The sequence below is a fragment of the Coptis chinensis genome, chromosome 1 (assembly GCF_015680905.1).
Source record: "Coptis chinensis isolate HL-2020 chromosome 1, ASM1568090v1, whole genome shotgun sequence".
Lineage (NCBI taxonomy): Eukaryota > Viridiplantae > Streptophyta > Magnoliopsida > Ranunculales > Ranunculaceae > Coptis > Coptis chinensis.
The window spans coordinates 27,865,748-27,891,650 of record NC_141456.1 but is presented as its reverse complement, the minus strand read 5'-3'; the positions used below and the strand labels follow the sequence as shown (position 1 = coordinate 27,891,650).

General features: G+C 37.6%; 3 protein-coding genes and 1 long non-coding RNA gene across 5 annotated transcripts; all 4 read right to left on the bottom strand.

The window, feature by feature from the left end:
* Window positions 1-1,124: 1,124 nt before the first annotated feature.
* On the bottom strand, window positions 1,125-7,924 carry RDR2 (RNA-dependent RNA polymerase 2). Its single transcript, XM_086598007.1, has 4 exons — window positions 7,114-7,924; window positions 3,379-5,291; window positions 2,220-2,370; window positions 1,125-2,107 (listed from the first exon to the last, which is right to left on the bottom strand). The coding sequence occupies exons 1-4, from the start codon at window positions 7,729-7,731 to the stop codon at window positions 1,346-1,348; spliced, it is 3,444 nt and encodes a 1,147-aa protein (XP_086454133.1). The 5' UTR covers window positions 7,732-7,924; the 3' UTR covers window positions 1,125-1,345.
* Window positions 7,925-9,167: 1,243 nt separating this feature from the next.
* LOC147523271 (RING-H2 finger protein ATL46-like) lies at window positions 9,168-11,634 on the bottom strand. Of its 2 annotated transcripts, none has more exons than XM_086598018.1 (2): window positions 10,341-11,634; window positions 9,168-9,580 (listed from the first exon to the last, which is right to left on the bottom strand). In XM_086598018.1, exon 1 carries the CDS (start codon window positions 11,498-11,500, stop codon window positions 10,343-10,345), a length of 1,158 nt encoding a protein of 385 aa, XP_086454144.1. In that variant the 5' UTR covers window positions 11,501-11,634; the 3' UTR covers window positions 9,168-9,580; window positions 10,341-10,342. The 2 variants fall into 2 exon arrangements, with proteins under 2 accessions (XP_086454144.1, XP_086454147.1); XM_086598021.1 differs by having other exon boundaries at window positions 9,449-9,575.
* A 7,236-nt stretch (window positions 11,635-18,870) lies between these two features.
* On the bottom strand, window positions 18,871-21,662 carry LOC147523270 (putative inactive receptor kinase At2g26730). The gene is made up of 2 exons (XM_086598010.1): window positions 20,039-21,662; window positions 18,871-19,653 (listed from the first exon to the last, which is right to left on the bottom strand). Exons 1-2 carry the CDS (start codon window positions 21,336-21,338, stop codon window positions 19,079-19,081), a joined length of 1,875 nt encoding a protein of 624 aa, XP_086454136.1. The 5' UTR covers window positions 21,339-21,662; the 3' UTR covers window positions 18,871-19,078.
* A 1,297-nt stretch (window positions 21,663-22,959) lies between these two features.
* Window positions 22,960-24,472, bottom strand: LOC147523269 (uncharacterized). Its single transcript, XR_015196232.1, has 2 exons — window positions 23,692-24,472; window positions 22,960-23,501 (listed from the first exon to the last, which is right to left on the bottom strand). It is a non-coding gene; the product is annotated as an uncharacterized LOC147523269 (long non-coding RNA).
* Window positions 24,473-25,903: the final 1,431 nt, after the last annotated feature.

The window sequence follows — 25,903 nt, the reverse complement described above, 5'->3', positions numbered from 1 at the left end:
TGGCCTAGCAAATAATAAATGTGTAAGTCTGATTCACATTTTTTAGCTTGGTCTGAAATCATTGATGTTACTACTTTTCCAAAGTATATTTTGAAGTTGAATAAACAAAATTTTGGTATTGTATATTTTAGGTTTAGCTGATATGTGATAACGATTGCGCGTGATTAGTGATTACTATTATTTTGGTTTTCATTGCGTGCGAGAGAAAGAGTTTGAGCGGATTACTCCAGTCTAGCTTTTGTTTTTTTTTTATACAAAATTGCCAATTGTTGTTTGTTTGAGGATGAATAGAAGATATATTTGTTTTTGTTAGTTTATATTGAAGTAGAGTTTCTTTTGTCTAAATATCAGTTGTGGACGAAAATTTTGTGCAAGAGTTTGTAAGTAACATAGTACCAATACTTGGCATATTAGAATATACAAAGCATTGGCTGCAAATTCTAAGTTCGTTACATTGTGTTTTGTCCTTTTAACCTTGTGTATTTGCCAATGGATTGTGATCTCCTTATGTCTCGTAATCTATACGTGGGATGTGAAATATAGTGTAATTTTAATTTTCCATCACATGTTGTCTTATTTATTTGCTCCCTTGCTTAAAAAGAGACATTACATATGAAGATGAATCACCGAGTTGTGGACAACAAAGTTTATTAGTAGCAGCTGTTTCTGCTAAATGATTCTGTAAACTGCAATTTACGTTCACTAATCAAATAGGGGAGACTGTTTAATGTGGTTGCGAATATAGACACTATCCAAAAAAAAAGCAAGGGAAGATCAGAATTTCTTTCTTATTTTTCTTTGCAGCCTAATAAGGGTAGCAATACAAACAGTACTGTCCAAGTATCAGTGGTCACAGCTTCACAGAGTAGAACAGTATTGGCAATAGCAGATGGACTGGAAATTGCTTGACTGCTTGCAGCATCAGGCCAGTTTACTATCTCCCACTAGTGAAGTTTTTTTTTTTCCACTAACTGCTGGATGTTCTATCTCAAACATGAAATGAAAAACATCCTGACAACGTTCATCGACTGGAAATCTGATTTTAAGAGTAACATTTGTGCATTGAGGAGGAAATAGTTCTAAAGCTAGTACGTCCAAACCAGTAGTCAAATATAGGAGCGATAGAAGCTAAAAACAAATAGATTGACCAGACGGTGAGCAAAAACACCATGTCAATTTCAATAGGCAATATTGTTGTAATTGCACTGGTAAAGGTTACTGATATAAATGTCTCAAAGCCAAACTCAGGCAGATTTACAGAGATATGCACAAGTAGTTAGTACCTGTTACAAACTTTCTAGGTGATTGCTTGCAAACTACATATTCAGCAGTATCTGTTCACAGTTTATACTCTTCTGCTTTTTACTGATTTGATGTTGAGCAAATTTTCACCTACACTCCATGGAAAGCTCAAACAGTTAGTTGAATCCTTGCAATATTTCGGATGATATGTCACATGATACCACGCTGAAGCCATCTTGGTATAGTCGCACTCTTCACAGCTGCCACTGAACCATCCTCTTGCCTCTCTCTGCAGACTCTTTATAGATGTCAAAATACGATCCTTCACTTCTCTATACTTTCTCTTGTCACGGTCCAAATACATTGATCGGTTCTGTAGATTACCTGTCAGTATCTCCTCTTCTCTCCCTGCTCCGTAATAATTCATCAAAAAGCTTAATTTCTCTCTGTACATCATTTTGCAACTTTCTGCTATTTCAAGTAAACTTTCGAAACCATTCACTTCAAGATCATGATCATAGGCAGCTTCGGCGACCTTTTCTGACCATAAGAAATCTGGTTCCTGGTTCTCTGTTGAGGCAATAGTGGCACGGTAGAGTTTTCCTAATACCCCAGGGGACACATACATAGGTCTGTCTTCTCTTTCCATGAAATCTGGATACATCTTTGGTTTGAGTTCCCCTGGCATCTCAGCTGGCGCTCCATTCTTAGCAAAGTCAACAGCCATTGAGTGAAGGGTTGCCAAGTTCAAGCATTTTTTACTGCGGGCTTTCTCGGGTTCTCGGTCCGCATGAACCAAGTGCGCAGTCGCGATTACACCAAGGTTGTCATTGATCATGTAATTAACAAAGAATTCTTGAATTTCCTGTAGGGGGTGAAAACGTAAGAATAAATGTAGTATTTTAAAAGATCTAATTCGGAAATAATAATATACAGACACTTCTCATGGTCCCAAACTCCCATACAAGACATATTACCTCTAAGGTAACTTCATGATCCAATATACGTTGTCTACGTGCAATATAGTCCATTGGTCTATCAGGATGCATTGGTATGAGATTTTCATCCCAGCATACAAAAAATAAGTCACCATCAAGATCACCACCAGAGCATTCATTTGGATGAGGCCTGCAGATAAAACATCACTGTTACATGTAGAGAAATAAATTTTCACAAGACATTTGTATTGAACAATGTTGGACCCTAGGTTCAAACCCACTTCAATTATCTAACCACCCCGCTCTACTGTTTTCCTATATATACATGGGTTCATGACACTCCAGTAGAGAACACAGGCATTTTCTAGAAGCACGATTGATTTGGCTGGCCTGGAAGAAAGCAAAGTGTTGCATATAAAACTTTGATGAATTCTGTTAATAATGGGCTTATGTGTGGTCCTGTCTTGGTATAAACTGACTCAAAGTCATGTCACAGAGGCACAGCCAAAGCCCTCAAAACAATTTTACATCTTTCCGAATGACTTTAATACTTTTCACTGATTACATTCTTTGTTGGGTGTCCCTAGTTTCAGAATGAGCAAACACTTTCCTTGCTCCAGATGGAGAAAAAATATCCGTGCGGTAGAAACCGCTATGTCAAAGGAGACATGTCTTTTATGTACTGACAATCAAATTAAATGACTAGTTGCACTCTTATAAGCTCAAGATAAAAGGAGAAAAATGGATCATTTCTAGAAAATGCATATAGTGAAATGAACAACCCAAGTCGATACTTATAAAGAACTAGGATCATGAGATCTGTTGTCAAGCAATCAGAAATAACCTATTTAGAGCTCGTCAGTTGTATAGTCTAGATGGATGAGAAGTGCATTGAGACCACATTGTTACTCTGCAAATATACACTCTAGATCCCTTTAGAAGGAACAGAAAATTATCTGATTCAAGAAAATGGACTTAAAGGCCAGATTGTTACCCTGCAAATAAACCCTAAACTCACTACACTCTAGATGTCTTTAGAAGGAACAGAAAATCATCTGATTCAAGAACATGGGCTTAAAGACCAAATTGTTAGCCTGCATAAAAACCACAGATTCAGACACTCCAGATGCCTTTAGCAGAAACATAAAATCATCAGATTTAAGTAAATAGACTTGAAAAAGTTTGCAATACTGCATACCTATCTCCTTTCTGAGGGAAGACGAGGCAATCCACAAATCCCTTTTCCACTAATGCTGGTTCGTACACAGCCTGAAGTACTCTAATATCACCTGGGTGGAGGCAAGGGTTCTTGGTGACTACCACCTTCCCTACTACTACAGGCGTCGTATCATCAACGTTATCATCAACCTTCTGGAAGAAAGTCTGCTCACCAGACTGAAGCTCTGCCCTTGTCTTTGTTACCCGGACATACACCTGACCATACGATAATGTCCCAGTTTCATCCAAGCATCCCATCAGGACCCTTCCCTTTGGAACAAATACTCGGCACTTACTTCTAATATCAGCCAATTGGTACGCACGGTATGACTTAAGCATCATACAGAGGTAAGGCTCCTTGCTTGGTTTGTAACCTTGCAGCAACATATTGACCAAAATACTCTTCGTGTCACCCGTCGATGCTAAAACATCCAGAGCAGCCTCACCATTTGTTAGCATTTCATCTAGAAACTGAACTTGTTCATGCTGCATTGCCTCAAACTTCTCGTCCTGTATTCCTAAAGTGGAAAGAAGGGTTACAATCTCCCTGTTCAAGAAGCACGGCAATGATTCAGTATGACTGGTGACGTTGAGCATCCGATTCTCTGATTTAAACTTTAGCATGCTTGGCCTCAACGATAGCTTTTTAAAGGAACTACGATCAACAGCAACAACACCTTTATATCCACCATAGCGAATTTGGAAGGCTGATGGTGTTTGGCTCCATCCACATTTTTGGGCAACCTGTTTGGCAAGTTTAAGGGAGATTTTACCAATACCATCTGAGAAACAATAAGGTATCCCATCAGTGGTAACTTCAATATCAGGAATGCTAACTACGTCATGTTTTGGAACAACAAGTGTTTGCTGTGAAGAGCTGAACAATTGGCCCATTCTTGCTGCACATTTGGACACACTACGAATAGCTTTAAAACAACCCATCCATTCTCGTATGTCTTCTGTTTTGACAGTGCTATTTGAAGCAAACATCCAAACTGAACTTGAACGGAGTTGGCTCGCAGAGAAGGCTAGGAATTCAAATCTCTTGGATCCAATCTCAATCCCATCTCTGAGAATTGATAATATCCGATGGTATATTGGAGTTCTATGAGGCTTTGAAAAGAGGCTTTGTTCAATAATTGTTGAAACTGCATCAGATGTAAGCTTACTCCAATCTTCCTCGACAAAGGTCACTCTGAGGAAATCAGATGCATGTTCAGCATAATGCTTTACAACGTAATTGGATGTCTCGACGTCAGGACCCAACAAGTAAACCTTTGTTGGGGTGACTAGGGTTCTATGGCAACTAAATAAATTCTGTTCTTTCAACATACTCTGAGATATTGACGGCAGATGTTTTTGTTTTTTTCTTAGCTCATGTAGCTGACTCTGAACAAAAAAACTGGGTTCATAACAAGTGGACTCCACTGTCTTCAACTTCTGAAGAATCACACTCGCGGTATCCAGACTTAAGCTGCTCAGAAGTTTAATCAGGTCATCGTTCACAGCTGCAAGGCTAATCTTTTGGGAGTGAACCAGGGCGTTGAGCTGGAAGAAAATCTCATAATCTAAATGATAATCTGATTGACACTTAATGAGAGGAACTATCTCACATGCAGTGCCAAATTTCTCCAGTGGTTCTTTCAAAGATAAAGTATTTATTTCTTCTTGATAATGTGGAAAACTAGCAAGAGTATCTGAAGGTATTGATCCTTTGCGAAGCTTCCAACAAAAAGATGATGAGTTCCCAATGGACTTCAAGACAGAAAAATCTGTAGTACGAATCCAGAGAAACTCAACATTCTCTTTGCAGATATGGTACCTATCAGCACTGAACTTTGAAGCTAAAGTAGGTCCAGCAAATCTCTGGTAGATCTTTGGGGCATACTTGAGCTGAGAAGTACAGTAGGAACCCAAAAGAATTAAAGAAAACAGGAAACCAAAATATATGTGTATTATTAGACTTCACAGAAAACATGCTTGCAACATAACTACCACCTCCATATTCAGCAGAAGACCTTGTAAAAGAATATCAAAAAATACAGAGGGAGATTTTTGTCATAATCACATAAGCAAATTTACATCCATTTAAAATTTCAGGATCATAATATTTGGCGCTCCAACGAGTTAATGCATATCTGAGTATATTTAACCTAAATAAATACCCGGACCTTTCTGTTAGCGAGTTCAGTTCTCATCTAGGAACATTGCGCTTCACAAGTTTTACTTGGATATGACTACCAAACACTATGTATTGGTCAAAAGAAGAAGGAAGATGATATCAAAAAATGTAGAACACTTCTACTCCAATTCCTACTTGGATAATGTTGCTTTGCTTTGAAATACATGCAGGCCCGTATTTTGATATAAATCAACCATGATCACTCAGTAGGTCGGTTTAGTAGACCCGCCTAGAATTATTGAAATATGTATACCATTCACAAGAATACTCAAGATTCCACAAACTCATCTTATGGTGCTTAGCATAAATATTAGCATTGACTATGTTACCTACATACATTTGAATACACTCCTGACAGCATGCCTCACATTACACTTAAAAGATTCACTCCGCAAATGTAGAAGCTAATTGAAAATATTATAAACCTTAATGGTGTAAATCCATAGCTGATTCAAATAGAATTTACTACAATGGAGGGGATCTAGACAATCAATGCCATAAAATAGCCATGATATATATACTAAAACATGGCCGTCGCAACCACACTATCTGTTCCTTACTCGGTGTTCTCTCCATTCAGAGTAGGATATCACAGACTATATACTTTCTCATATGTGACAACAGTGGTGGTTGTTATAAAAAAAAATAGAGGCTGGGAAAAGAATTTGGTCTACAGTTCAAATTTAGAGGATAGGGTTGTGCGACCACATATTCTAATATCGTATATTATTGTATACGGTCATGGATGGATATCACGATTGTGTCACACGATTTTTTTGTGGAAGGATAAAGAGTGGATGAAAAGGCCGTTGAGCGAGATGTAGGTGGGTTCAGTGATCTGTGCTACATTTGAAAGGTTTATTCTTTTGTCTCCATGAGAAGAAAATGATGAAAAAGTGCCCAACCATTACAACCCTAAAAGCCCATGCAGCCATGGCTGTGCAATTACCATAGACAACCAGGACAATGACCGGAAATGGAAGCAGGATAGCCACATTTTAACATGGTAGTGGTTCCCAAACATCCAGCAGGAGACAAAAATATAAAATTACAACAAATAACCCATGCAACCAGCAGTTAAACACATAGAAGTCCATCGCACCCAATCATGAAACAATAAAGCTGATTACTCACTGGAACTACTGTACGTAAAGATTTACAACAAGATTGAGCAAAAACTCTTCCAGTATCCTTATGTATGGTCCCTAACAGCTAATACCATCTGCTGAGTTTATTTTAATATCCTATGTTACTCAATATAAATTTATTTTTGTTTGTAAATAACATTGTTTGCTATTCAATTTACAAACCAAATAACAGCAAGACAAAACAACTAAAGGGCATTTTTCTATTGCCTAATTTTTCGACAATATTACAAACTAGGGAACTTTAGTGCTTGCAAGTTACAATGCTCTTGTGGTAATCGTGATATCAGAACATTTAACTAAATTTTCCATCAATGAACACATCACTAAATAACATACCACAAAAGCCACATATAAAAAGTAGTAAATAAACAAACAGAAAATGTACCTTAAAAAGAAGAGCATTTGATTCCTCACCATCCAAATACCAAACAGAAGTATCCAAAATATCCTCAAACTGAACCTCCAACTTATAAACCTCCCCTTTCTCACTCACCCAAAACTCAACCCTCTTCCTATCTGGCATGATCTCAACCTTAACATCCTCCCACTTCTCCAAAACAGTCAAACAATCTTCTTCAACCATAAACCCCACATGCAAAACCACTTCACTAATCCTATTACTAACAACACTGGGTCTGGGAATAATATCTATTGGAGACAGTGTAATGTCTAAAAGTGTATTCTGGAAAACAAGTTTTCTTTGCTCAGAGAGTTGTAAAACAGTGTTTAGTTCAGTTAAAGACTCAAATTGAACTCTGCCCACTCCTTTAGATTTCCAGTTTTTGTGTTCTGAGAAGATTTGACATGCAAAGACTGTTCCTTTTTGGCCTAGTGTTGTTTCAAAGAAATCGTAGAGTTCTTGGGCTATTGCTGTTAATGGTATTTTTGAAACTTTTACTGTTGCACTCTTTACAGCCATGGCTGGCTGTTGTTGTGTAACAGAGAAAGAGAGGGTTTTGAGAGTTGGTCTGGTTTTGGGCTTTTGACAGTTGTTGTTGCGCATTCAATGTGGGACTATAGAGATAAAGAGAAGCCCGGTAAAATTCCGAGAATTATTCCCTTGAATTGTTGTGTGGTACCAAATGGATTGTTTTGTTTGTGAGGTTGTGAAGATCCAAACTTTAGGACCAGTAAATATTCATTTGGTTGCCCCACTCATCTAGTCAAACTTAAGTCACATTCTTCCAACCTGAGCTTTAGCCTTTTTGAGGGACTCTATTATTAATCACTACTGCTCACAGTACTCTCACACTCTCAAGTCACAACCGCCTCTAAAACATGAATCACCCTATTGTGAATTTGTGACTGAAAATGGATTATTATGGGGATTGTATCAGAAATTCAAAAACGTACAACCAATAAGAGTTTTCATTGGGCTTCATTTCTATACTTGGGCCCAACCTAAGAGAAATAAATTCAAGTTCAAATTTCACACCATTGACTTCTTTGAGAAAATGAGGCATTTTATGTCAAGAAATTTGCTCTCGGCAGGTTGAAGTTGGATTGGAACATTTACCATAATACAAACCCACAAAATTTAACTTTTAACTACCAGAAGACTACTTGTTCAAAACCTACTGGCTCTTCCTCTATTATAATAATCTCTTAACCAGTAATGAGAATGAGCAAATAAACAAAAAGAATGCAATCGTACTCTGGAGTTCAAATGTATGTACAAACTACAGATAACCATGAGCCTAGGGCATATTAATCTTGGATTCTGTAGGTATATAAACTTACTGAATTGCAAGAGAGCAGAGAATCACAAAGAAAATAATTATTAGTCACTTGTAACATTATATCCCATTTAATCTTACATTCTAAGCAACCACCACTTTAATACATGTATCACAAGTTGCAAAACCTTGGAGGCATGGAGTGTTGGACTCTTTCATCCAATGTCCATTAAAAAATGCTTAATTTTGCTGCTCAGGATCTTAAGCTTTCCCTCTCTCATGGCCAGCTCTTTTCTTAATAAATTATGCATATGGTTTCATGCAGCTTTAATTTAATACAGATTACAGTAGCTTTCATGCTATTCAATCAATCAATAAATGATCCATGGTATACACCATAACATTTAAATCCAAAGATTAACAACTGCTCTAATCATTGATTCATTTTAAAGCATCCGTAGATCAGAGTCGGAATGGATTTCTCAAGAGTAGGCAATAGCATAATGGCACTATTAATCATATATAGCCATCTGTGTTTGTTAATTTAGAATATTAATCAGTTAATTTTAGAAATTCATGAATCGTACAATTTCCAAGTGTTTACAATGACGATATATCTTTCTCTACAGCTTAGCAGAGCGCCAGAGCGCAAAAAAATTACTTTACATCTATATCTAGATTCATTACAAAAAGCAGAATCAAAAGTTGAATTATGAATTACTGAACAATTTAAAAATAAAGTGAATCACAGAACAGTGGGAAATAATGTGAAAGATAAAAGCTTTATAAAGAATGGTGGATAATTCTTTGTATAATACCATCAATAGTAGTCACTTTCGTTCTCACACATGCGTAAGCACACACCAGCAATACATCACAAATTCACAATTACGGGAGAAAGAACCCAAATTATGGCTGATATTTGACTTGCTAAACCTGTCTCTATGGAGTTAATATGCTGCACTTCACCGACCAACCACCCACCAACCACCCACCTTGAACAAGAGGTTTAGAAGAAAACAAGATTGTTCAATGCGATCAAGTAACTTAGTGTATGTTTAGGAGACCATCCACGGTGCCTAACCCCACCACCAATTACATCAAACCATCATCTCATGGCTCCTATCACTAGAATCCTCCGCAACACTTTCCAAGGATCCCACCACCATCACTATCCTAGCAATAGAGTACTAAATGAAAATTACAAAATATTGGGCTGACAGATTCAAAAAGAAGAACTGGATAGAAACTCAAGCCTCTAATGCAAAGTGTGAAAGCATAGGGGGGAAACTGACTCCAACTGTTCACCTTAGTGGCACTTCTTTTTTAAAGCATTACCTCTTTATTCCATTTCAATAAAGAAAATTACAGTGTCCAACTTTATATTTGGCAAGGTTAGAAATTTCAAAATAACCTTCATGGTGTAGAGACCATAGGCGCCAAAAATCATGGTCTAATTCTATGTCGAGTGTTTGATATAAGCGTTCGACACCATAGTAAAATATGGCAACAATCCTACATTTACAGTGACTAAGATCTGCTCTACCATGAACAAGCATCAAGTGCTTAAAACATTTATTGAAATACGATTTTAGGGGTTCATTATATGATCCAAGAAGGAAGGTCTACACTCTACACATCCCCATGTGAACTATGAAAATCAAGGGTAGCCAAGATCAATAGGTGAATGCTTCTCTTAAATAATTTACATAAGCTCATTCAAAAGTGCGAAAAGCTTGGCAAAAGAAAAAGAAGGAGAGAGCTGTAATGTCTGGGAATCCACCCACTCAAAAATAAAGTACATTGGCAACCAAAAAAAGGGTATGAAAGGCAGAAACAAAATTTAGAGATGTTAAAATCAAAACAAGAAAGGAAGAATACTCCCAGAAGCTTTGATTGATAAGAATGAGTATAAAGAAGATTAAAAACATAATACCTTCATGAACCTTGAGTTCTTGCAGTTAATGGTAAGCCTATATTAAGGGAATTCATATTGGGATTTGAGGAACCTGGATAACTTCCCTTCTTAGACCAGAGCCAAATCTTTGATACAGAGAAACTCTCACCTTTACTAGCACCGCTCAACTTCTTCCCATCTACATCCCCATCAGCTAATGAACTTACAGTATTATGTCTTTCTCCAAGCTTCAAATTACCACTAACATCTTTATCATGAGACAAAGCTGCTACTTGTAAAGTAGAATCAGCAACAACATACTGAAATGAACCCATTGAATAACATCTTCTTGCATCCAAATGACTACTACTAGTTTCTGCTATTCCTGTTTCTTCAGCAACTCCTCCTCCAACATTGCTCACATTTTTAAACTTGCCAAGTCTCACATGGTAAACCTTCTTTTCACCAACAACCTCTTCAACTTCAACTTGTTTCTCACTTGAAGAAAACCCATTCTCACAATCACCTTGTACTACTCTTCCATCTTCTTCCCTTTGTAAATCAACATCAAACACAGGGTTTTCAATAGCAAGCCCAGGCGTAAAAAGGGTCCCTCTACATAAAGGACATGTTGAGTTTGAGAGAAGCCATGTGTCTATACAGTTGATATGAAAGGCATGACCACACAAAGGGAGCAATCTTAACTTATCTTGTTCAGAAAATTCACATAGACAAACAGCACAATCAAATGGTTCCTTAAGTCCCATAACCTCTTTATATAAAAAAACAGGTAAAGCATCTATAAAAGCTTGATCTAGACCTGAATCATGAAGATGGAATAACTGTTGCAACTGTCTCTGAAGTGCATCAGAACCTGACATTTCTGGATATCTATTAGACTGAGAACTTGATGAAGATGGTTGTTTAACTAGGAATCTAACAAGCAAGTGAAGTAGACCAGATATGAAAAATATGACAGCTAATATAACTATGATGAAAAGAACAGCTGGACTAATTTTACCCCCAGAAGAAGATGGGGAAGAATCTTTTTGATAATTATTACTAAAAGGAGTTGGAAATGAAGGAGAATAAGGAAGTGGAGGTGAAAGTAAAGGAGATATAGGTGTCTGTTGTGTCAAAAAACCTTCTTTTTTCTCTATCCAGAACACTTTAGAAGATGGACTTGCTCCAAAAACCATCTTTCTTCTCAAAAATCAAACAACCATCATTATAATCCACTTACAAGTAACCCCTTCAAAAACTCATTTTCTTTCATTTAGAACAAAACCAAGTCACAAAAAGAGATGGGATTTTCTGCTCCAACACTTAATTCTCGGATTTGTAACAAACACACTAAGTTAAAGTGATATAAATTATACTAAAGAAGTCATCTTTTTTGTGCAAGAAGAATTTAGAGTGTTAAAGTTACAAGCTACCTACCTTAGTGGGGAAAAGAATATGCCATGAATGGAACTCTGTGTACTTCTTCACACAGTGTTGCACAGGAACAACATGAAGGTGTTTTTGAGGGGGTTTAAATTGTTATATAGTTGAAGAAAGAGTGCAAGAGGGGAATGAAGAACAGGAGGGTAGTTTGGGGATTGAAGTAAATAGTCAAGGGTGTTTTGGTATATTGAGTTGAGATACTAGATCAGTAAACTTGGATTTGACTTTTTTCACAGGGAGAGTTCCTTGTAATAAGGACAAAAGTTTTGGTCAGAGGGTTATGACTGAGTCAAACTCATTGCTTGACCAGAGATAGAGGGTAGCATTTTTGTTATAAAGACCAATGCTGATGTTGATTCCGGCTCAGAAATCACTTTCGATGAACACCTTTTGTTATAGAGTTATTATTATATAGATGAAGACCGTTTTATGTGGCATCCAGCTCCTATGGGGTGGATTGATGGATGAACGGATTTGATCCCTTGATACGAATGGATTGATAAACACTAAAAACTCATCAGGAGATGTGCAGAATGTGTTTATCACGTACAGGTGCATTTTATGGGTGGATTGATGGATGAACTAGAGATTTGATCCCTTGATACGAATTGTGGATTGATAGAAAATCTACTGTGCCCGAGAATCTAGGCCACTCATCAGGCAGAATGCATATGTATTGTCCCAAAAAATACTACAATCAAAGACCCTCATTCCTACGTACAGGTGCAGCCAGCGTACTCTAGAATATCTACACTTCAAAAGGTGTCGAAAACCCCTCCACTACTACGGCACTATTAGTCTATTACAAATAATACCTTTGGGCTTTGGTGTAGATCATAATAATGGATTAGTTCATGACCCATTGGCTTTAGGTATGTGTCTATAAGAACAAAAAAATCGATTGAACACTACATCCAGAATATACAGAATTACAGATACTTGATACTGAGATCTCGTTGATACTCGTGATCGAAATTGAAAAGAAGATTTTATATTGATTAATATGATGACGTAATCCAAGTTTCTGGCATCTTAAATCAGGATTACTAAAGTACCTCAGCTGGTGATCCGTGATCGAGCTTGCTTTTTCGTATGTGTCTTGACTTCGTAAACCAAATAGCGATATATGTTCCATGCTTTTAAACTAACACGTCATTCTGTGATTTCTTAGTCTTATTTTTTCCTTAATGTCAATTGCGTGAGATTTGCAAGAAACCAACTCATATCCAATTTGTTTAGTGAAACTTAGGAAAGTGATAGAAATCATAATAAGATTGTTCAATGAATATACAAATGGTATTCTGTTGGGTCCAAATGTCGACAGTCCATTATTTGTGATTCTTCTTTAATCAAATCAATTTCTTTGAATATTAACTAGTAAATTGTGATTTATAGTTACCATGTCTGTGTCTGTTGGAGTTATCCCCACAGAGTATGAAAAAGAAAGAAGTTAGGTTCGCATGAAAAGGTCGCTCAGATTTGACTAAACCCAAGGCGCCGCGCCCTTGGTACTGGAAGTCACGAACAGGTTGTTAATGGCACGCGCTCGATATTGGCCTTGCCCAGAGCGCGCCCGCGTCTATGCCTATTATTGCGGTTTCTAATTAGCTACAATAACTGCAAATTTGCTTTTTGGTATATAAACCTAAAACAAGGTTTTGGAAAACCTAACACAAGAAAAGAAACCCAATTTTGAGAGCTATCAAAATTGAGAGATAACATTTGCAGAGAGACAAGCCTGTAAAGAGAGATGAGTGATCTAATAAGGTGAGAGACTGAAAAGAGTGATTGTAATCGTTCTTCCTACTTTATAAAATGATTAACTCTTGTGGAAGTAGACATCATTGGCCGAACCACGGTACATCTTTGTGTTGTGGTATGTTTGTTCCTCTCTTTACATTATTATTTGTTGTTGATAGTTGTTTAGAGAGTTGGGCATGCTAGCTAGGTTGTAGTGGATATTTAGAATTTGTCTAGAGAAGTAGTTAAATTTATATTACAAGTTATCTGTGTAGTGGGGATCGATTGATATCGGTATTAACCCCAACAAGTAGTATCAGAGCCAGGTTCGATTAACCTAGGTTGTTATCCAAATCTTGCTCGGAAGGTGTTTGACGAAATTTATGAAAGAAGATTTGAGTTTAAATAACTTGTAAAGATGGACTATTCTATGAACACTCGAATGATTAGTCTGAATAGAGGTAATTACACCTTGTGGAAAACAAGGATGGAAAAGTTGCTCTATTGCAAGGACCTGGCACAACCCATTGAAAATGGAGGAATAAAACCAGACACAATTGTCGCGACTGAGTGGAAAACGCTTGATGAAAAAACGATTGGGTGCATTAGACAATGGATTGACAACAATGTAATCCGCCTTGTATCCCAAGAGACCACAGCTTTCAGCCTATGGAAGACATTAGAAGACCTCTACGATAAAACAAGAAAAGACGCATAGAATAGCTTCTGTCACTCAGAGATCCTTGTTACAGAAAAGCAAGAGAGAGGCAAAAGCAGAAAACCATCTCATTCTAGAGGTGATGACAAAAGAAAATCTAGGAGCGCGAGCAGACCTCGTAAGAAAGACTTGTCGTGTAATCATTGCGACATCCATGGCCACTTCAAATATGAATGTATAGAATTGAAGAGGGATGAGAAGACTAGTACCGTACATGAAAACAAGTTTGAGTTGAAAGAAAGCACCACCAATCGAGACGCCACAGTCATAGCTTCAGAAGGTGAAGTAGGAATTGTGTCAGATGGTGACGAGTTATGTTTGAGCACTTCATGCCAGGGTACAAAGTGAGTGGTAGATACAGGTGCTTCCTACCACGTCACACCCCAGAAGAGTTTCTTCACTACCTACAAATCGGGTGATTTTGGTGAGATAAAGATGGGCAACAATGGAGTCTCGAAGATTGCAGGCATTGGGGATGTTCATATAGAAACCAATGTCGGATACACCTTGACATTCAATGATATAAGACATGTCACTGACATTCGTCTAAGCCTAATTTCCGCTGGGAAGTTAGATGATGATGGCTTTCTAAACTCGTTTGGTAACAGAGTATGGAAACTGAGCAGAGGTTCCATTATAGCAACCAAAGGGAAGAAAACTTGCTCTTTTTACAAGACACAAGCTAGTTTGTGTAAAGCAGAAGTAAATGCGGCAGAATAAGAAGCTTCCTCCGAACTACGACACAAGCTAGAGACTGTGTCATATGGGCGAAAAAGGCATGAAAGTTCTTGCCAAGCAAAAGGCTTTGCCAAACATCAAAGGTACACATTTAAATAGATGTACTCATTGTTTGGTAGAAAAATAACACAGGGTGTCTTTCCAAAGATTATCGTCTCACAGAAAGGACAATGTTCTTGAGCTAGTTCACACTGACTTATGTGGTCCTATGAAAGTAAAGTCCCATGGGAGAGCTTTATACTTCTTAACTCTCATTGATGATGTATTAAGAAAGATATGGGCATATAGTCTGAAGATCAAGGATGAAGTACTTGGCGTGTTCAAGACTTTCCATAACATGATGAAAAGAAAGACAGGGAAACCTTTGAAGTGTATTCTCTCAGATAATGGGGGTGAGTATATAGGGCTATTTGAAGAGTATTGCAAGAGTCATGAGATTCGTCATGAGCAGACCGTTCCCAAGACACCACAACAGAATGATATAGTCGAGAGAATTAACCGGACCATTGTAGAGAGGATGAGATGCATGTTGTCTCACTCTAAGTTACCGAGAAGTTACTGGGTAGAAGCAATACGCACAACCATACATGTGATCAACATATCACCGTCAAAGCCTCTGAATAGTGATTATCCAGAGAGAGTATAGTTAGGCAAAGATGTTGATTATGGATACTTGAGGGTATTTGGGTGCAGGGCATTTGCTAATATTCCCAAGGATGAAAGATCCAAGCTTGATGACAAAGCTAAGTAGTGCATTTTTTTGAGTTAGGGAGATGAAAAGTTTGGCTACAAACTCTATGATTAAGAGAGAGTATAGTCAGGCCGAGATGTTGATTATGGATATTTGAGGGTATTTGGGTGCAAGGCATTTGTTAATATTCCCAAGGATGAGAGATCCAAGCTTGATGACAAAGCCAAGTAGTACATTTTTTTGGGTTATGGGGATGAGAAGTTTGGCTACAAACTCTATGATCTGATTTACAAGAAGGTAATCCGAAGTCGAGATATTGTGTTCTTGGAAGACCAAACCATAGCAGACTTTGAGGAAGGTGAGAAGCTACAAGCTTTTACTAATGATCTTGTTGATTAAGAACCAGAAGTTCCTACTGTGGAACGTGTAGAAGGCATTGAGAATGCAGAGAACTATGGGTTTGAAGCTTATGATGATGATCCTATTGCTCATGATGGGATAGAACCTATTGATATAGAATATGCAAATGAAGTGCATAAACTACCACCTGAGCAAGTAGAAGTGCATCCTCTTGAGCCACAAGAAGATGGGGTAAGGAAGTTTGATAGAGAGAGACAAGCTTCAACCAGGTATCCACCACATATGTATATTTTACTATCTGATGGTGGAGAACCTATATACCATCAAGAGGTTCTTGAAGGTATAGACAAAGATAAGTGGTTGAAGGCCATGCATGATGAGATGAATTCTTTGCATAAGAATCACACTTATGAGTTGGTTGAGAAATCGAAAGGAAGAAAAATTCTCAAGAATAACTGGATCTACAAAGTCAAGCATGAGGAGAATAATCCACACCTAAGACACAAAGCTCGCCTTATTGTGAAGGGATTCGGACAAAAGGAAAGGGATTGACTTTGATGAAAATTTCTCTCCTGTAGTGAAGATGACTTCTATCCGGGTGAAATTGGGTTTGACCGCAAGTATGAACCTAGAGGTTGAGCAGCTAAATATTAAGACAACTTTTATTCATGGAGGCCTTGAAGAAGATATCTACATGGACCAGCTAGAGGGGTTTGAGGTCAAAGACAAGGAGCACCTAGTATGCAAGCTGATAAAGAGCTTGTATGGGTTGAAGCAAGCACCGAGATTGTGATACATAAAGTTTGATTCCTTTATGGCGAAGTAAGGATACAAGAAGTCTGCTTCCGATCATTAATTGTGTGTTTGTTCAAAAATTTCAGACGGGGATTTCATAGTGCTCTTGTTGTATGTGGATGATATGTTGATAGTTTGCCCGAACATCAACAAAATATCTAAGTAGAAGAAAGACTTGAGTAAGTCCTTTGAGATGAAGAATTTGGGTCAAGCAAAGCAGATACTTGGGATGTGGATCACTCATGATAAAAAGAGTGGGAAGTTGTGGCTTTCTCAAGAAAGCTACGTACATTGAGAAAGTGTTGAAGAGATTCAACATGGATCAAGAAAAGCCAGTCAGTTGTCCGCTTGGTGGCCAGTTCCGCATGACCAAAGAGATGTGTCCAAAGGGTGAGCATGAGTAGAGTCAGATTGAAAAGATTTCTTATGCATCCGCAGTGGATAGCTTGATGTATGCAATGGTGTGTACAAGACCGAATATTGCTTTCGCCGTTGGTGTTGTAAGCCGATTTATGTCAAATCCGGGTAAGGAGTATTAGGAAGGTGTTAAGTGGATATTGAGATATCTTAAGGGCACTTCCAAATCATGTTTGTGTTTTGGTGGAAGTAATCCCTTACTTGAAGGTTACACTAATGCAGACATTGCAGGTGATGTTGACTCGATGAAGTCCACCTTCGGTTAGCTGGTTACTTTTATAGGGGTAGCAGTTTCTTGGCAATCTAAGTTGCAAATGTGTGTTGCCCTCTCCACTACAAAAGCCGAGGATATTGCAGCCACTGAGTGTTGTAAAGAGATGCTATGGATGAAGATGTTCTTCGATGAACTAGGGCTAAAACAGAAACAGTTTGTAGTTCTATGTGACAGTATAACGCCATCCATTTGAGCAAGAATCCGAGTTTTCATTCTAGATCCAATCACATATATGTGCGTTATCATTGGATTAGAGAAGTACTCGAAGACAAGCATTTGTGTATTGAGAAAATCCATACCGACAAGAACGGGTCGGATATGATAACAAAAGTCTTACCGAAAGGTAAGTTTGATGTTTGTTGTGCTACCGCCGGAATGGTAACACACTCCTCTTGTTGATTTGGAAATTGCATGGAGGTATCCACTCTCGCTGTTCGGGAGGGAGAGATTGTTGGAGTTATCCCTCACAAGAGGATGAAACAGAAAGAAGTTTTGTTTGTATGAAAAGGTATGAGTGCGCGCGCGCTCAGATTGGGCTAAACCCAAGGCGCGCGCTCGACATTGGCCTTGCCGAGAGCACACCCGCGCCCATGCCTATTATTGCGGTTTCTAATTTGCTACAGTAACCGAGAATTTGGTTTTTGCTATATAAACCTAAAACAAGGTTTTGGAAAACCTAACACAAAAAAAAAAAAACCTAATTTTGAGAGCTATCAAAATTGAGAGATAACCTTTGTAGAGAGACAAGCCTGTAAATAGAGAAGAGTGATCTAGTAAGGTGAGAGATTGAAAGGAGTGATTATAATCGGTATTCCCACTTTATAAAAGGATTAGCTCTTGTGGAAGTAGATATCATTGGCCGAACCACGACACATCTTTGTGTTGTGGTATGTTTGTTCTTCTCTTTATATTATTATTATTTGTTGTTGATAGTTGTTTAGAGAGTTGGGCATGCTAGCTAGGTTGTAGTGGATATTTAAAATTTGTCTGGAAAAGTAGTTGAGTTCATATTACAAATTATATGTGTAGTAAGGATCGATTGATATCGGTATTAACCCCAACAATCTCTTTAATCATTGCTCTTTAATTGGTCCATGCCTCTGATCAAGTTAGACTATTGGATTTGTAATGAAGCTCCAGAGTGAAAATCGTTTCCTTCGGTTAAAATCGAAGATCCTATTCGTAATTTACAACAATTCAGAAGGTTTTAATTTTTGAACTTCAACTCTTTAGATTATGGAATTAGATTGAAGTTACAACTTCCTAACTTTATGCAGTTAAAAATGAGCAAAAACTCTTATAGAGTTGGGACTTTCTGTTGCTTTATTTTTAACAGCGTTGTGAAAATATTGGCATTAGAATATAATCTTTAAAGCGTTACCAATAGTCATTTGTGGAATATCTTAAATATTAATAAAAAATCAAATAATAAACACGATAAACAAATAAATAGAAGTTGAATCTACTATATGTGCTTTCCTTCAGAGTGTTGCCGGAGGAAACTTACGTAGGTACATCGAAATGGATATAGTCATATGTTCCTCTGGCAATTTTTTCCGAGACTCTTAGTACAATTTTCAACTGATAAATTAACTGCATTACCATACGTCAGACACAATGGAGCCTTCTTCCTCCTCCTTAATGGTACTGATCATAGAAGCTACTTCATTCATGCTAGGTCTTGCTTCTGGAGAAGCATTAGTACACTTTAGTGCAACCTGTAGCAAGTTCACCATCCTCTCTTCACTAGCGCCTTCTTTAACTAGGTTCTTGTCAAAGACTTCTACTGTCCATTCTTCACTGACCACGGAGTGCACCCATTTAGCCAAGTCCAACCCATTGTTGTCCACCAGCTTCCCTGTTAGCAGCTCTAAGAGTATAACCCCAAAGCCATACAAGTCTACCTTGAAGGTGCTGTATGCGTGATCTCTTGTTTTGTGACCATTATTTCCATTGACAAGAGTAGAGTTGTCTTGATTGTCTAACACCATTAGACCATATTCACTAATGCATGGATCCATGTTTTGGTTGAACATAATGTTGGAGGACTTAATGTTCCCATGTGCAATCCCATCATCAAGGAGCTCCTTGTGCATGAAGGCCAGAGCCTCAGCCATTTTAGTAGCTATACTTAGCCTGGTCTCCCAGTCAAATGCTACCCCATTTTGGCTTCCTGATTTTACATTAATTTATTAATAAAAGATTTAATTGTAACATGTGGACGTAGATATAAAGAAGCATGGGTTTGAGTAGCATGGAGATGTTTTAAAACAATCAATTTCTAGGCTTATCTTGGCCTCAGTGATCAATAAGGAAACCCGGCCTCCTGAGAGGAGGAACATCTTGATTAGAAATTAATTATGCCAGGATTAGTATAATAGTATGTCTACCAACACGTACTTCCTCTTGAACATTTACATCATGCTAATATTATGCAATATGCAAGTAGAGCAAGATGATCGATGACTTTTGTGATGGTGAAGATGACAAGGACGAGAACAATGATACTATAATATTGCAGGGTAAAAGTTGATGAAAAAGAGAGAATTGAGAGTTACCGTAGAGAAGCTTAAGGAGACTTCCATTCTGCTCAAATCTATAGACCACAAGCTTTTCTTGCTTGGAACTATAGAAGGCTAAAGCAGGCAGAACACCTGGATGCTTCGTTGCATCTATTTTCTGCATCCTCCTTTTGAAGTCTTCGCCAGAAATTGCCCAATCCTTGATCCTTTTCACAACCAAAGGCATCCCATCCTCAAGTACAATTTTGTAAAGACTACCATGCTTTCCTCTTCCAAGCAACTCAGCAGGAGCTTTTAGTAAATCCTCAAACTTCATCCCCTTCACCACCGGACTTGAAAGAACAACCATTGATGTTGACATCATTGCACTTTCAGCTGAATTCATTGAATATTCTGTTTTACTTGCCCCGAGTTTATGCTCATTTGACACTATACTCGGCTGGTTAATACTAGTATCAACTGAAACTCCCTTTGGCTTTACAATATCAAGGTTATCCTGTGGCTCCCCAGTGTGCTTCTTTTTAGCGACTATCTTGTAAGCGACGAAGATCACAAGTAACAGACCTATAAGGATATATCCTCCGTACATGAGAATATGTTCGATGGAGTGGTTCTTCTTTTTCGAGGGAGATGGAGGACACACATTTGACAGTGGTTCTCCGCACAGTTCAGCATTTCCGGAGATGCTATCCAATCCAAAGCGACCTTTAAGGTTAGGAACTGGACCGCTGAAGTTGTTGTTAGAGACATTAAACAACTGAAAATTGGAAAAATCAAAGTAGGGTATCGGTCCAGTAAAATGATTGTTATCAGCAAGAAACGATACCAAACCTGATATTCTAGCCAAATTCGGCAACTTGCCTGAGAAACTATTGTTAGAAATTTCAAACTTCTTCAAATTGTTTAAGTTGGACAAAGAGTCCGGAAGAATGCCAGATAATTTGTTTCCACTTAGCAACAAGTGAGTCAATTGCTTACAATTCCCAATCTCTTCGGAGATATCTCCCATGAAGTTATTTTCCTGAAGGCTCAGAACAGCAAGAGACTGTGGTGTGCAAAGTGAAGCAGCGTCAAGAAGTCCAGTAAGGCTGAAACCATCAAGGACAATTTTCTTCACAGAAACATTCTTAGAATCACAAAACACACCTTCCCATTCTCCAATGCAAGGGTCACTGCTCATGTTCCAACCTATAGAAGGATCTACTGCACCATTGCTGTGAGAAAGCTGTGAGTAGAATTTAACAAGCGCATTCCTAGCCTCTTCTTCTTCTGATTTCGACATATTAAAAACCATAAAAAGTGAAACTAGGAGCAACCATACAGTCATTCGGTTCATTGTTAACACAAGATTAAAGTTAAGGTGCAAATGGATTAATGATTTGGTTGTCTTGGTGGTGAAGCAACGAAGATATGTATGGAGTAAAATGATATAGATAGGTTGTTAGAACAAAGAGAAAGGTACAAGCTTAAGATGGCTGTAAAAGTGAGTAGATTGCCAATTGGCTGATTTATCAATGAGAGATCGACTTGTATTCTGGTGACAATGTATTGCCGCTTATGAATTAAAATATAGTGTCATCAGTATCTATAACTAACTAACGCATGAAACAACTGCCGGCCAGTAGTGGAATGAGTCCTCATTGGGATTTCATGTCATTTCCACATAAATCTGTCAAGGGATCTAAGAATATGAGATTGTACCATATACTATAATAAACTCAATTCCTACATTTTAAATTACTGGAAATATTGACATTGTACTCACGTGTATAAATTGTATATATGTCATTGTTCACTAAAAGCACCCGTCTACTGGCATCGTCATTTAACTCTGTTGTTGTCTTCTCTCTGTAAAAAGACAAATTACGTTGTGCTTTATTAGTGTTATATGGTTCTGATTTCAATTTTCACCGCTCAAAACCTGGATATTTTAAGATGAAAAACTAGAACCCTACAAGTATTTTGACAACTACATACCCATGCACCATTCAGAGACAGCTCTTTGAAGAGTTTAGGAAAAAATTGTAAAAGTTTAGTTATATTTGCATCTCACTAGTCACTTCACTTGTGTCCTAAATCTTACCTGCTCATTTTACCCTTAGAAAACATATATATTCATTTTCGGTGTTGTAATTATCATTTTAAATTGTAATGTCGCACATTAATCCTCTGAATAAGTGACTACAATACAAAGGTACTGATGAATTTTGATTGCTTGATGCAAAAGTTAATGTGTTCCCTAAAACGAATAGGTTTCCAGGCAGTTATATATATGTTCATGAGCATCGGCTGCCAAGCAAAAAAATTCACTACATCTGACTGCCCTTTAGAATTGTATAAAAGGGTTATATCATTGTTGGGGAAATATGGATGAAAACCGTATGAAAGAGGAACTTGTTACTGGCTAGAGTTTGTTTGTACAATTTTTTGTTATTGGCTAGATAATCCAAAATCTCAGATTGGCTGATACTTAGAATTGCTGAAAGATCAGATTTGCTTAAAATTATTGAATTTCAGTAACTACTAGCTAGTGTCCGAAGTGGGTTAATTAGTTTGTAACATATACCAGAACTATTAGATATCGATCAATATGTTTTGAAATTTTTTGGCTGAATTCAATAAAAAATTCTTTCATGACTGGCTAAATTATTGAGATGGCAATGATACAAGATACCAATAGGTATCAGGGAGTGGTTCCTGTCCTAGACTAGTTTTTCCCAAAACCAAACTGGGTCATTTTCATCAAGGAAAATACACAGAGTCGACCAAAATAAACGATAAGATGCATCATGTAAACATCTTAAGACAGAAACCACTACGATCGAGATCACGTTGGCTTCTACCTTTACCATTAGAAGTGGCCAAGTAAAGAAGTTCGAGAAAATGTTTCATATATAGTACAAATAATTCGGAAAATGTCAGATTCAGGAAAAAAATGATAATATAAACCAGGTGTATATAATTATTTCATTGCATTCCACTTTATCACTTTTTATGTGAACCATTTGTTTTACATTGATTTTGATGTGCACCCTATAGTCTGCTAGTTGTTTGCAGCACCAGTGATCCACGCATTCCCTGACGCCCTAAGCTACGAAATTAAACATACATGCATAGACTAGTGGAAAACAAATCTTTAACTGTGGATTCAAATTTCAATTTGAGAGCTAAATAAATGCCACACTGTTAGAAATCAGTGTTTCGTTCTAGCAACATCATCGTCACTAGATGCTTCTATCTGACCAACTGACAATCGCTAATGTCCTCATCCCTACTCATCTCTTTGGCTGCAGTGTTGTCTATATTCTCCTTCTCTGTGTAAAGCTCATAGTACTCTGCCAACTATCAATGGTAATTTCTTTTTTAAGGGAGATGGAGGACACGCATTAGACAGTGGTTCTCCGCACAATTCAGCATTTCCGGAGATACTATCCAATCCAAAGCAGCCTTTAAGGTCAGGAACTCGGCCGCTGAAGTTGTTGTTGGGGACATTAAACAACTGAAAATTTGAAAAATCAAAGTCGGGTATCGGTTCAGTAAATTGATTGTTATCAGCAAGAAACGATGTGATATTCTAGCCAAATTATTAGAAATTTCAAGCTTCTTCAAATTGTTTAAGTCGGACAAAGAGTCTGGAAGAAGGCCAGATAATTTGTTACCACTTAGAAACAAGTGAGTCAATTGCTTACAATTCCCAATCTCTTGCGAGATATCTCCCCATGAAGTTATTTTCCAGAAGGTTCATAACAGCAAGAGACTCTGGCTTGCAAAGTGAAGCAGCATCAAGACCTCCACTAAGGCTGAAACCATCAAGCACAATTTTCTTCACAGAAACATTTTTAGAATCACAAAACACACCTTCCCATTTTCCAATACAAGGATCACTGTTCATGTGCCAGCCTATAGAAGGATCTATTGAACCATTGCTACGAGATAGCTGCGAGTAGAATTTGACAAGCGCATTCCTAGCCTCTTCTTCTTCTGATTTCGACATATTAAGAACCACAAAAAGCGAAACTAGGAGCAACCATACAGTTATTCGGTCCATTGTTAACACAAGATTAGAGTTAAGGTGAAAATGGATTAATAATTTGGTTGTCTTGGCGGTGAAGCAACGAAGATATGTACGGAGTAAAATGATATAGATAGGTCGTTAGAACGAAGGGCTAGCAAGTACAAGTTCAAGATGGCTGTAAAAGTGACTAGATTTCCAATTGGCTGATTTATCAATGATAGACTTGTGTAGTTGTGTCCTGGTGACAATGTATTGCCGTTTATGATTTAAAATATATAGTGTCACCAGGCCAGTATCTATAACTAACCAACGCATGAAACGACTTCCGGCCAGTAGAATGAGTCCTCATTGGGATTTCATGCATGTCCTTTCTACATAAATCTGTCAAGAGATCTAAGAATATGAGATCGTATGTACCATATACTATAGTAAACTGAATTTCTACATACATTTTAAATTAGACAGGAGAAATATTGACATTGTATTCATGTGTATAAATTGTGTATATGTCATTGTACACTGAAAACACCCGTCTCCTGCTGGCATCGTCATTTAATTAACTCTGTTGCTGTCTACTCTTGTAGAATGACAAGTTTTTTTTTTTTTTTATGTGAAATATTTAGAGGGTTAAGGCAGACCCACACTAGTTACATTGAAGGACCCTAACTAGCCTGAAGGCTTACATTGCCCGAAGGCTCATCAACCCCGAATGGAACCTAGTCCGAAGGCTCTTGCCGATGCACAATTTTGAGTAGACCCAACCGCCTCCACTTTGTCCATGAAGACTTGCTTTCGCTCCTCGGTCCACCCATCATAGCAGCATCTTGTCTCTAGCATGTAGGCTCACTTGACCCAAATGCCTCTCCTATGAAAAGAGGGGTACGCAACCAATTGAGCTAGAAGCTCTTGTGTTACATCCCACTTTATTAGTGTTATTTTGATATGATTTCAATTTTCACCACACAAGACTTGAATATTTTAAGATGAAAAACTAGAACCCTACTAGTATTTTGACAACTAATACCCATGCACCATTCAGATTTCAGAGACAGCTCTCTGAACAGTATATGAAAAAACAGTAAAACTTTAGTTATATCGATCTGCATCTCACTTCACTTGTGTGATGTGTCCATCCTAAATCTTACCTGCTCATTTAACCCTTCCAAAAAATAAATATAATTCATTTTCTGTGTTGTGATTAACATTATTTTAAATTGTAATGTCGCACATTGATCATTTAATATAGGTGACAATATAAAGGTACTTTTGAATTTTAATTGCTTGATGCAGAAGATAATATGTTCCCCAAAACGAATAGGTTTCCAGGCAGTTAGGTTACATGTTCATGAGCATCGGCTGTCCAGCAAAATGTTCATACCATCTGACTGCCCTTTAGAATTGTATAAATATGGATGAAATACTTATTATGAAAGAGAAACTTGTTACTGGCTAGAGTTTGTTTGTACAATTTTTTGTTACTGGCTACATAGTCCAAAACCTCAGGTTGGCTGATACTTCGAATTGCTGAAAGATCAAATTTGCTCAATATTGTTGAATTTCAGTAATTACTGCTGTCCACAGTGGGTTAGATTGTAACATATACCGGAACTTCTAGATATATCAATTTAATGTGAACCTTTGGTTTTATATTGATTTTGATGTGCACCCTATAGTCGAGTTGTATGCAGCACCAGTAGTGATCCACGCATTCCCTGACGCCCAAAACAATATAACGAAAAATTGAACATATATGCATAGTTATAAAAGTTGAAAAGAAAATTTTCACTGTGGGCTTAGATTTCAATTTGAGAATAACTAAATAAATGCCACACTCATTATTCGAGACCAGCGTTACGTTCTAGCAACATCATCGTCACTAGATGCTC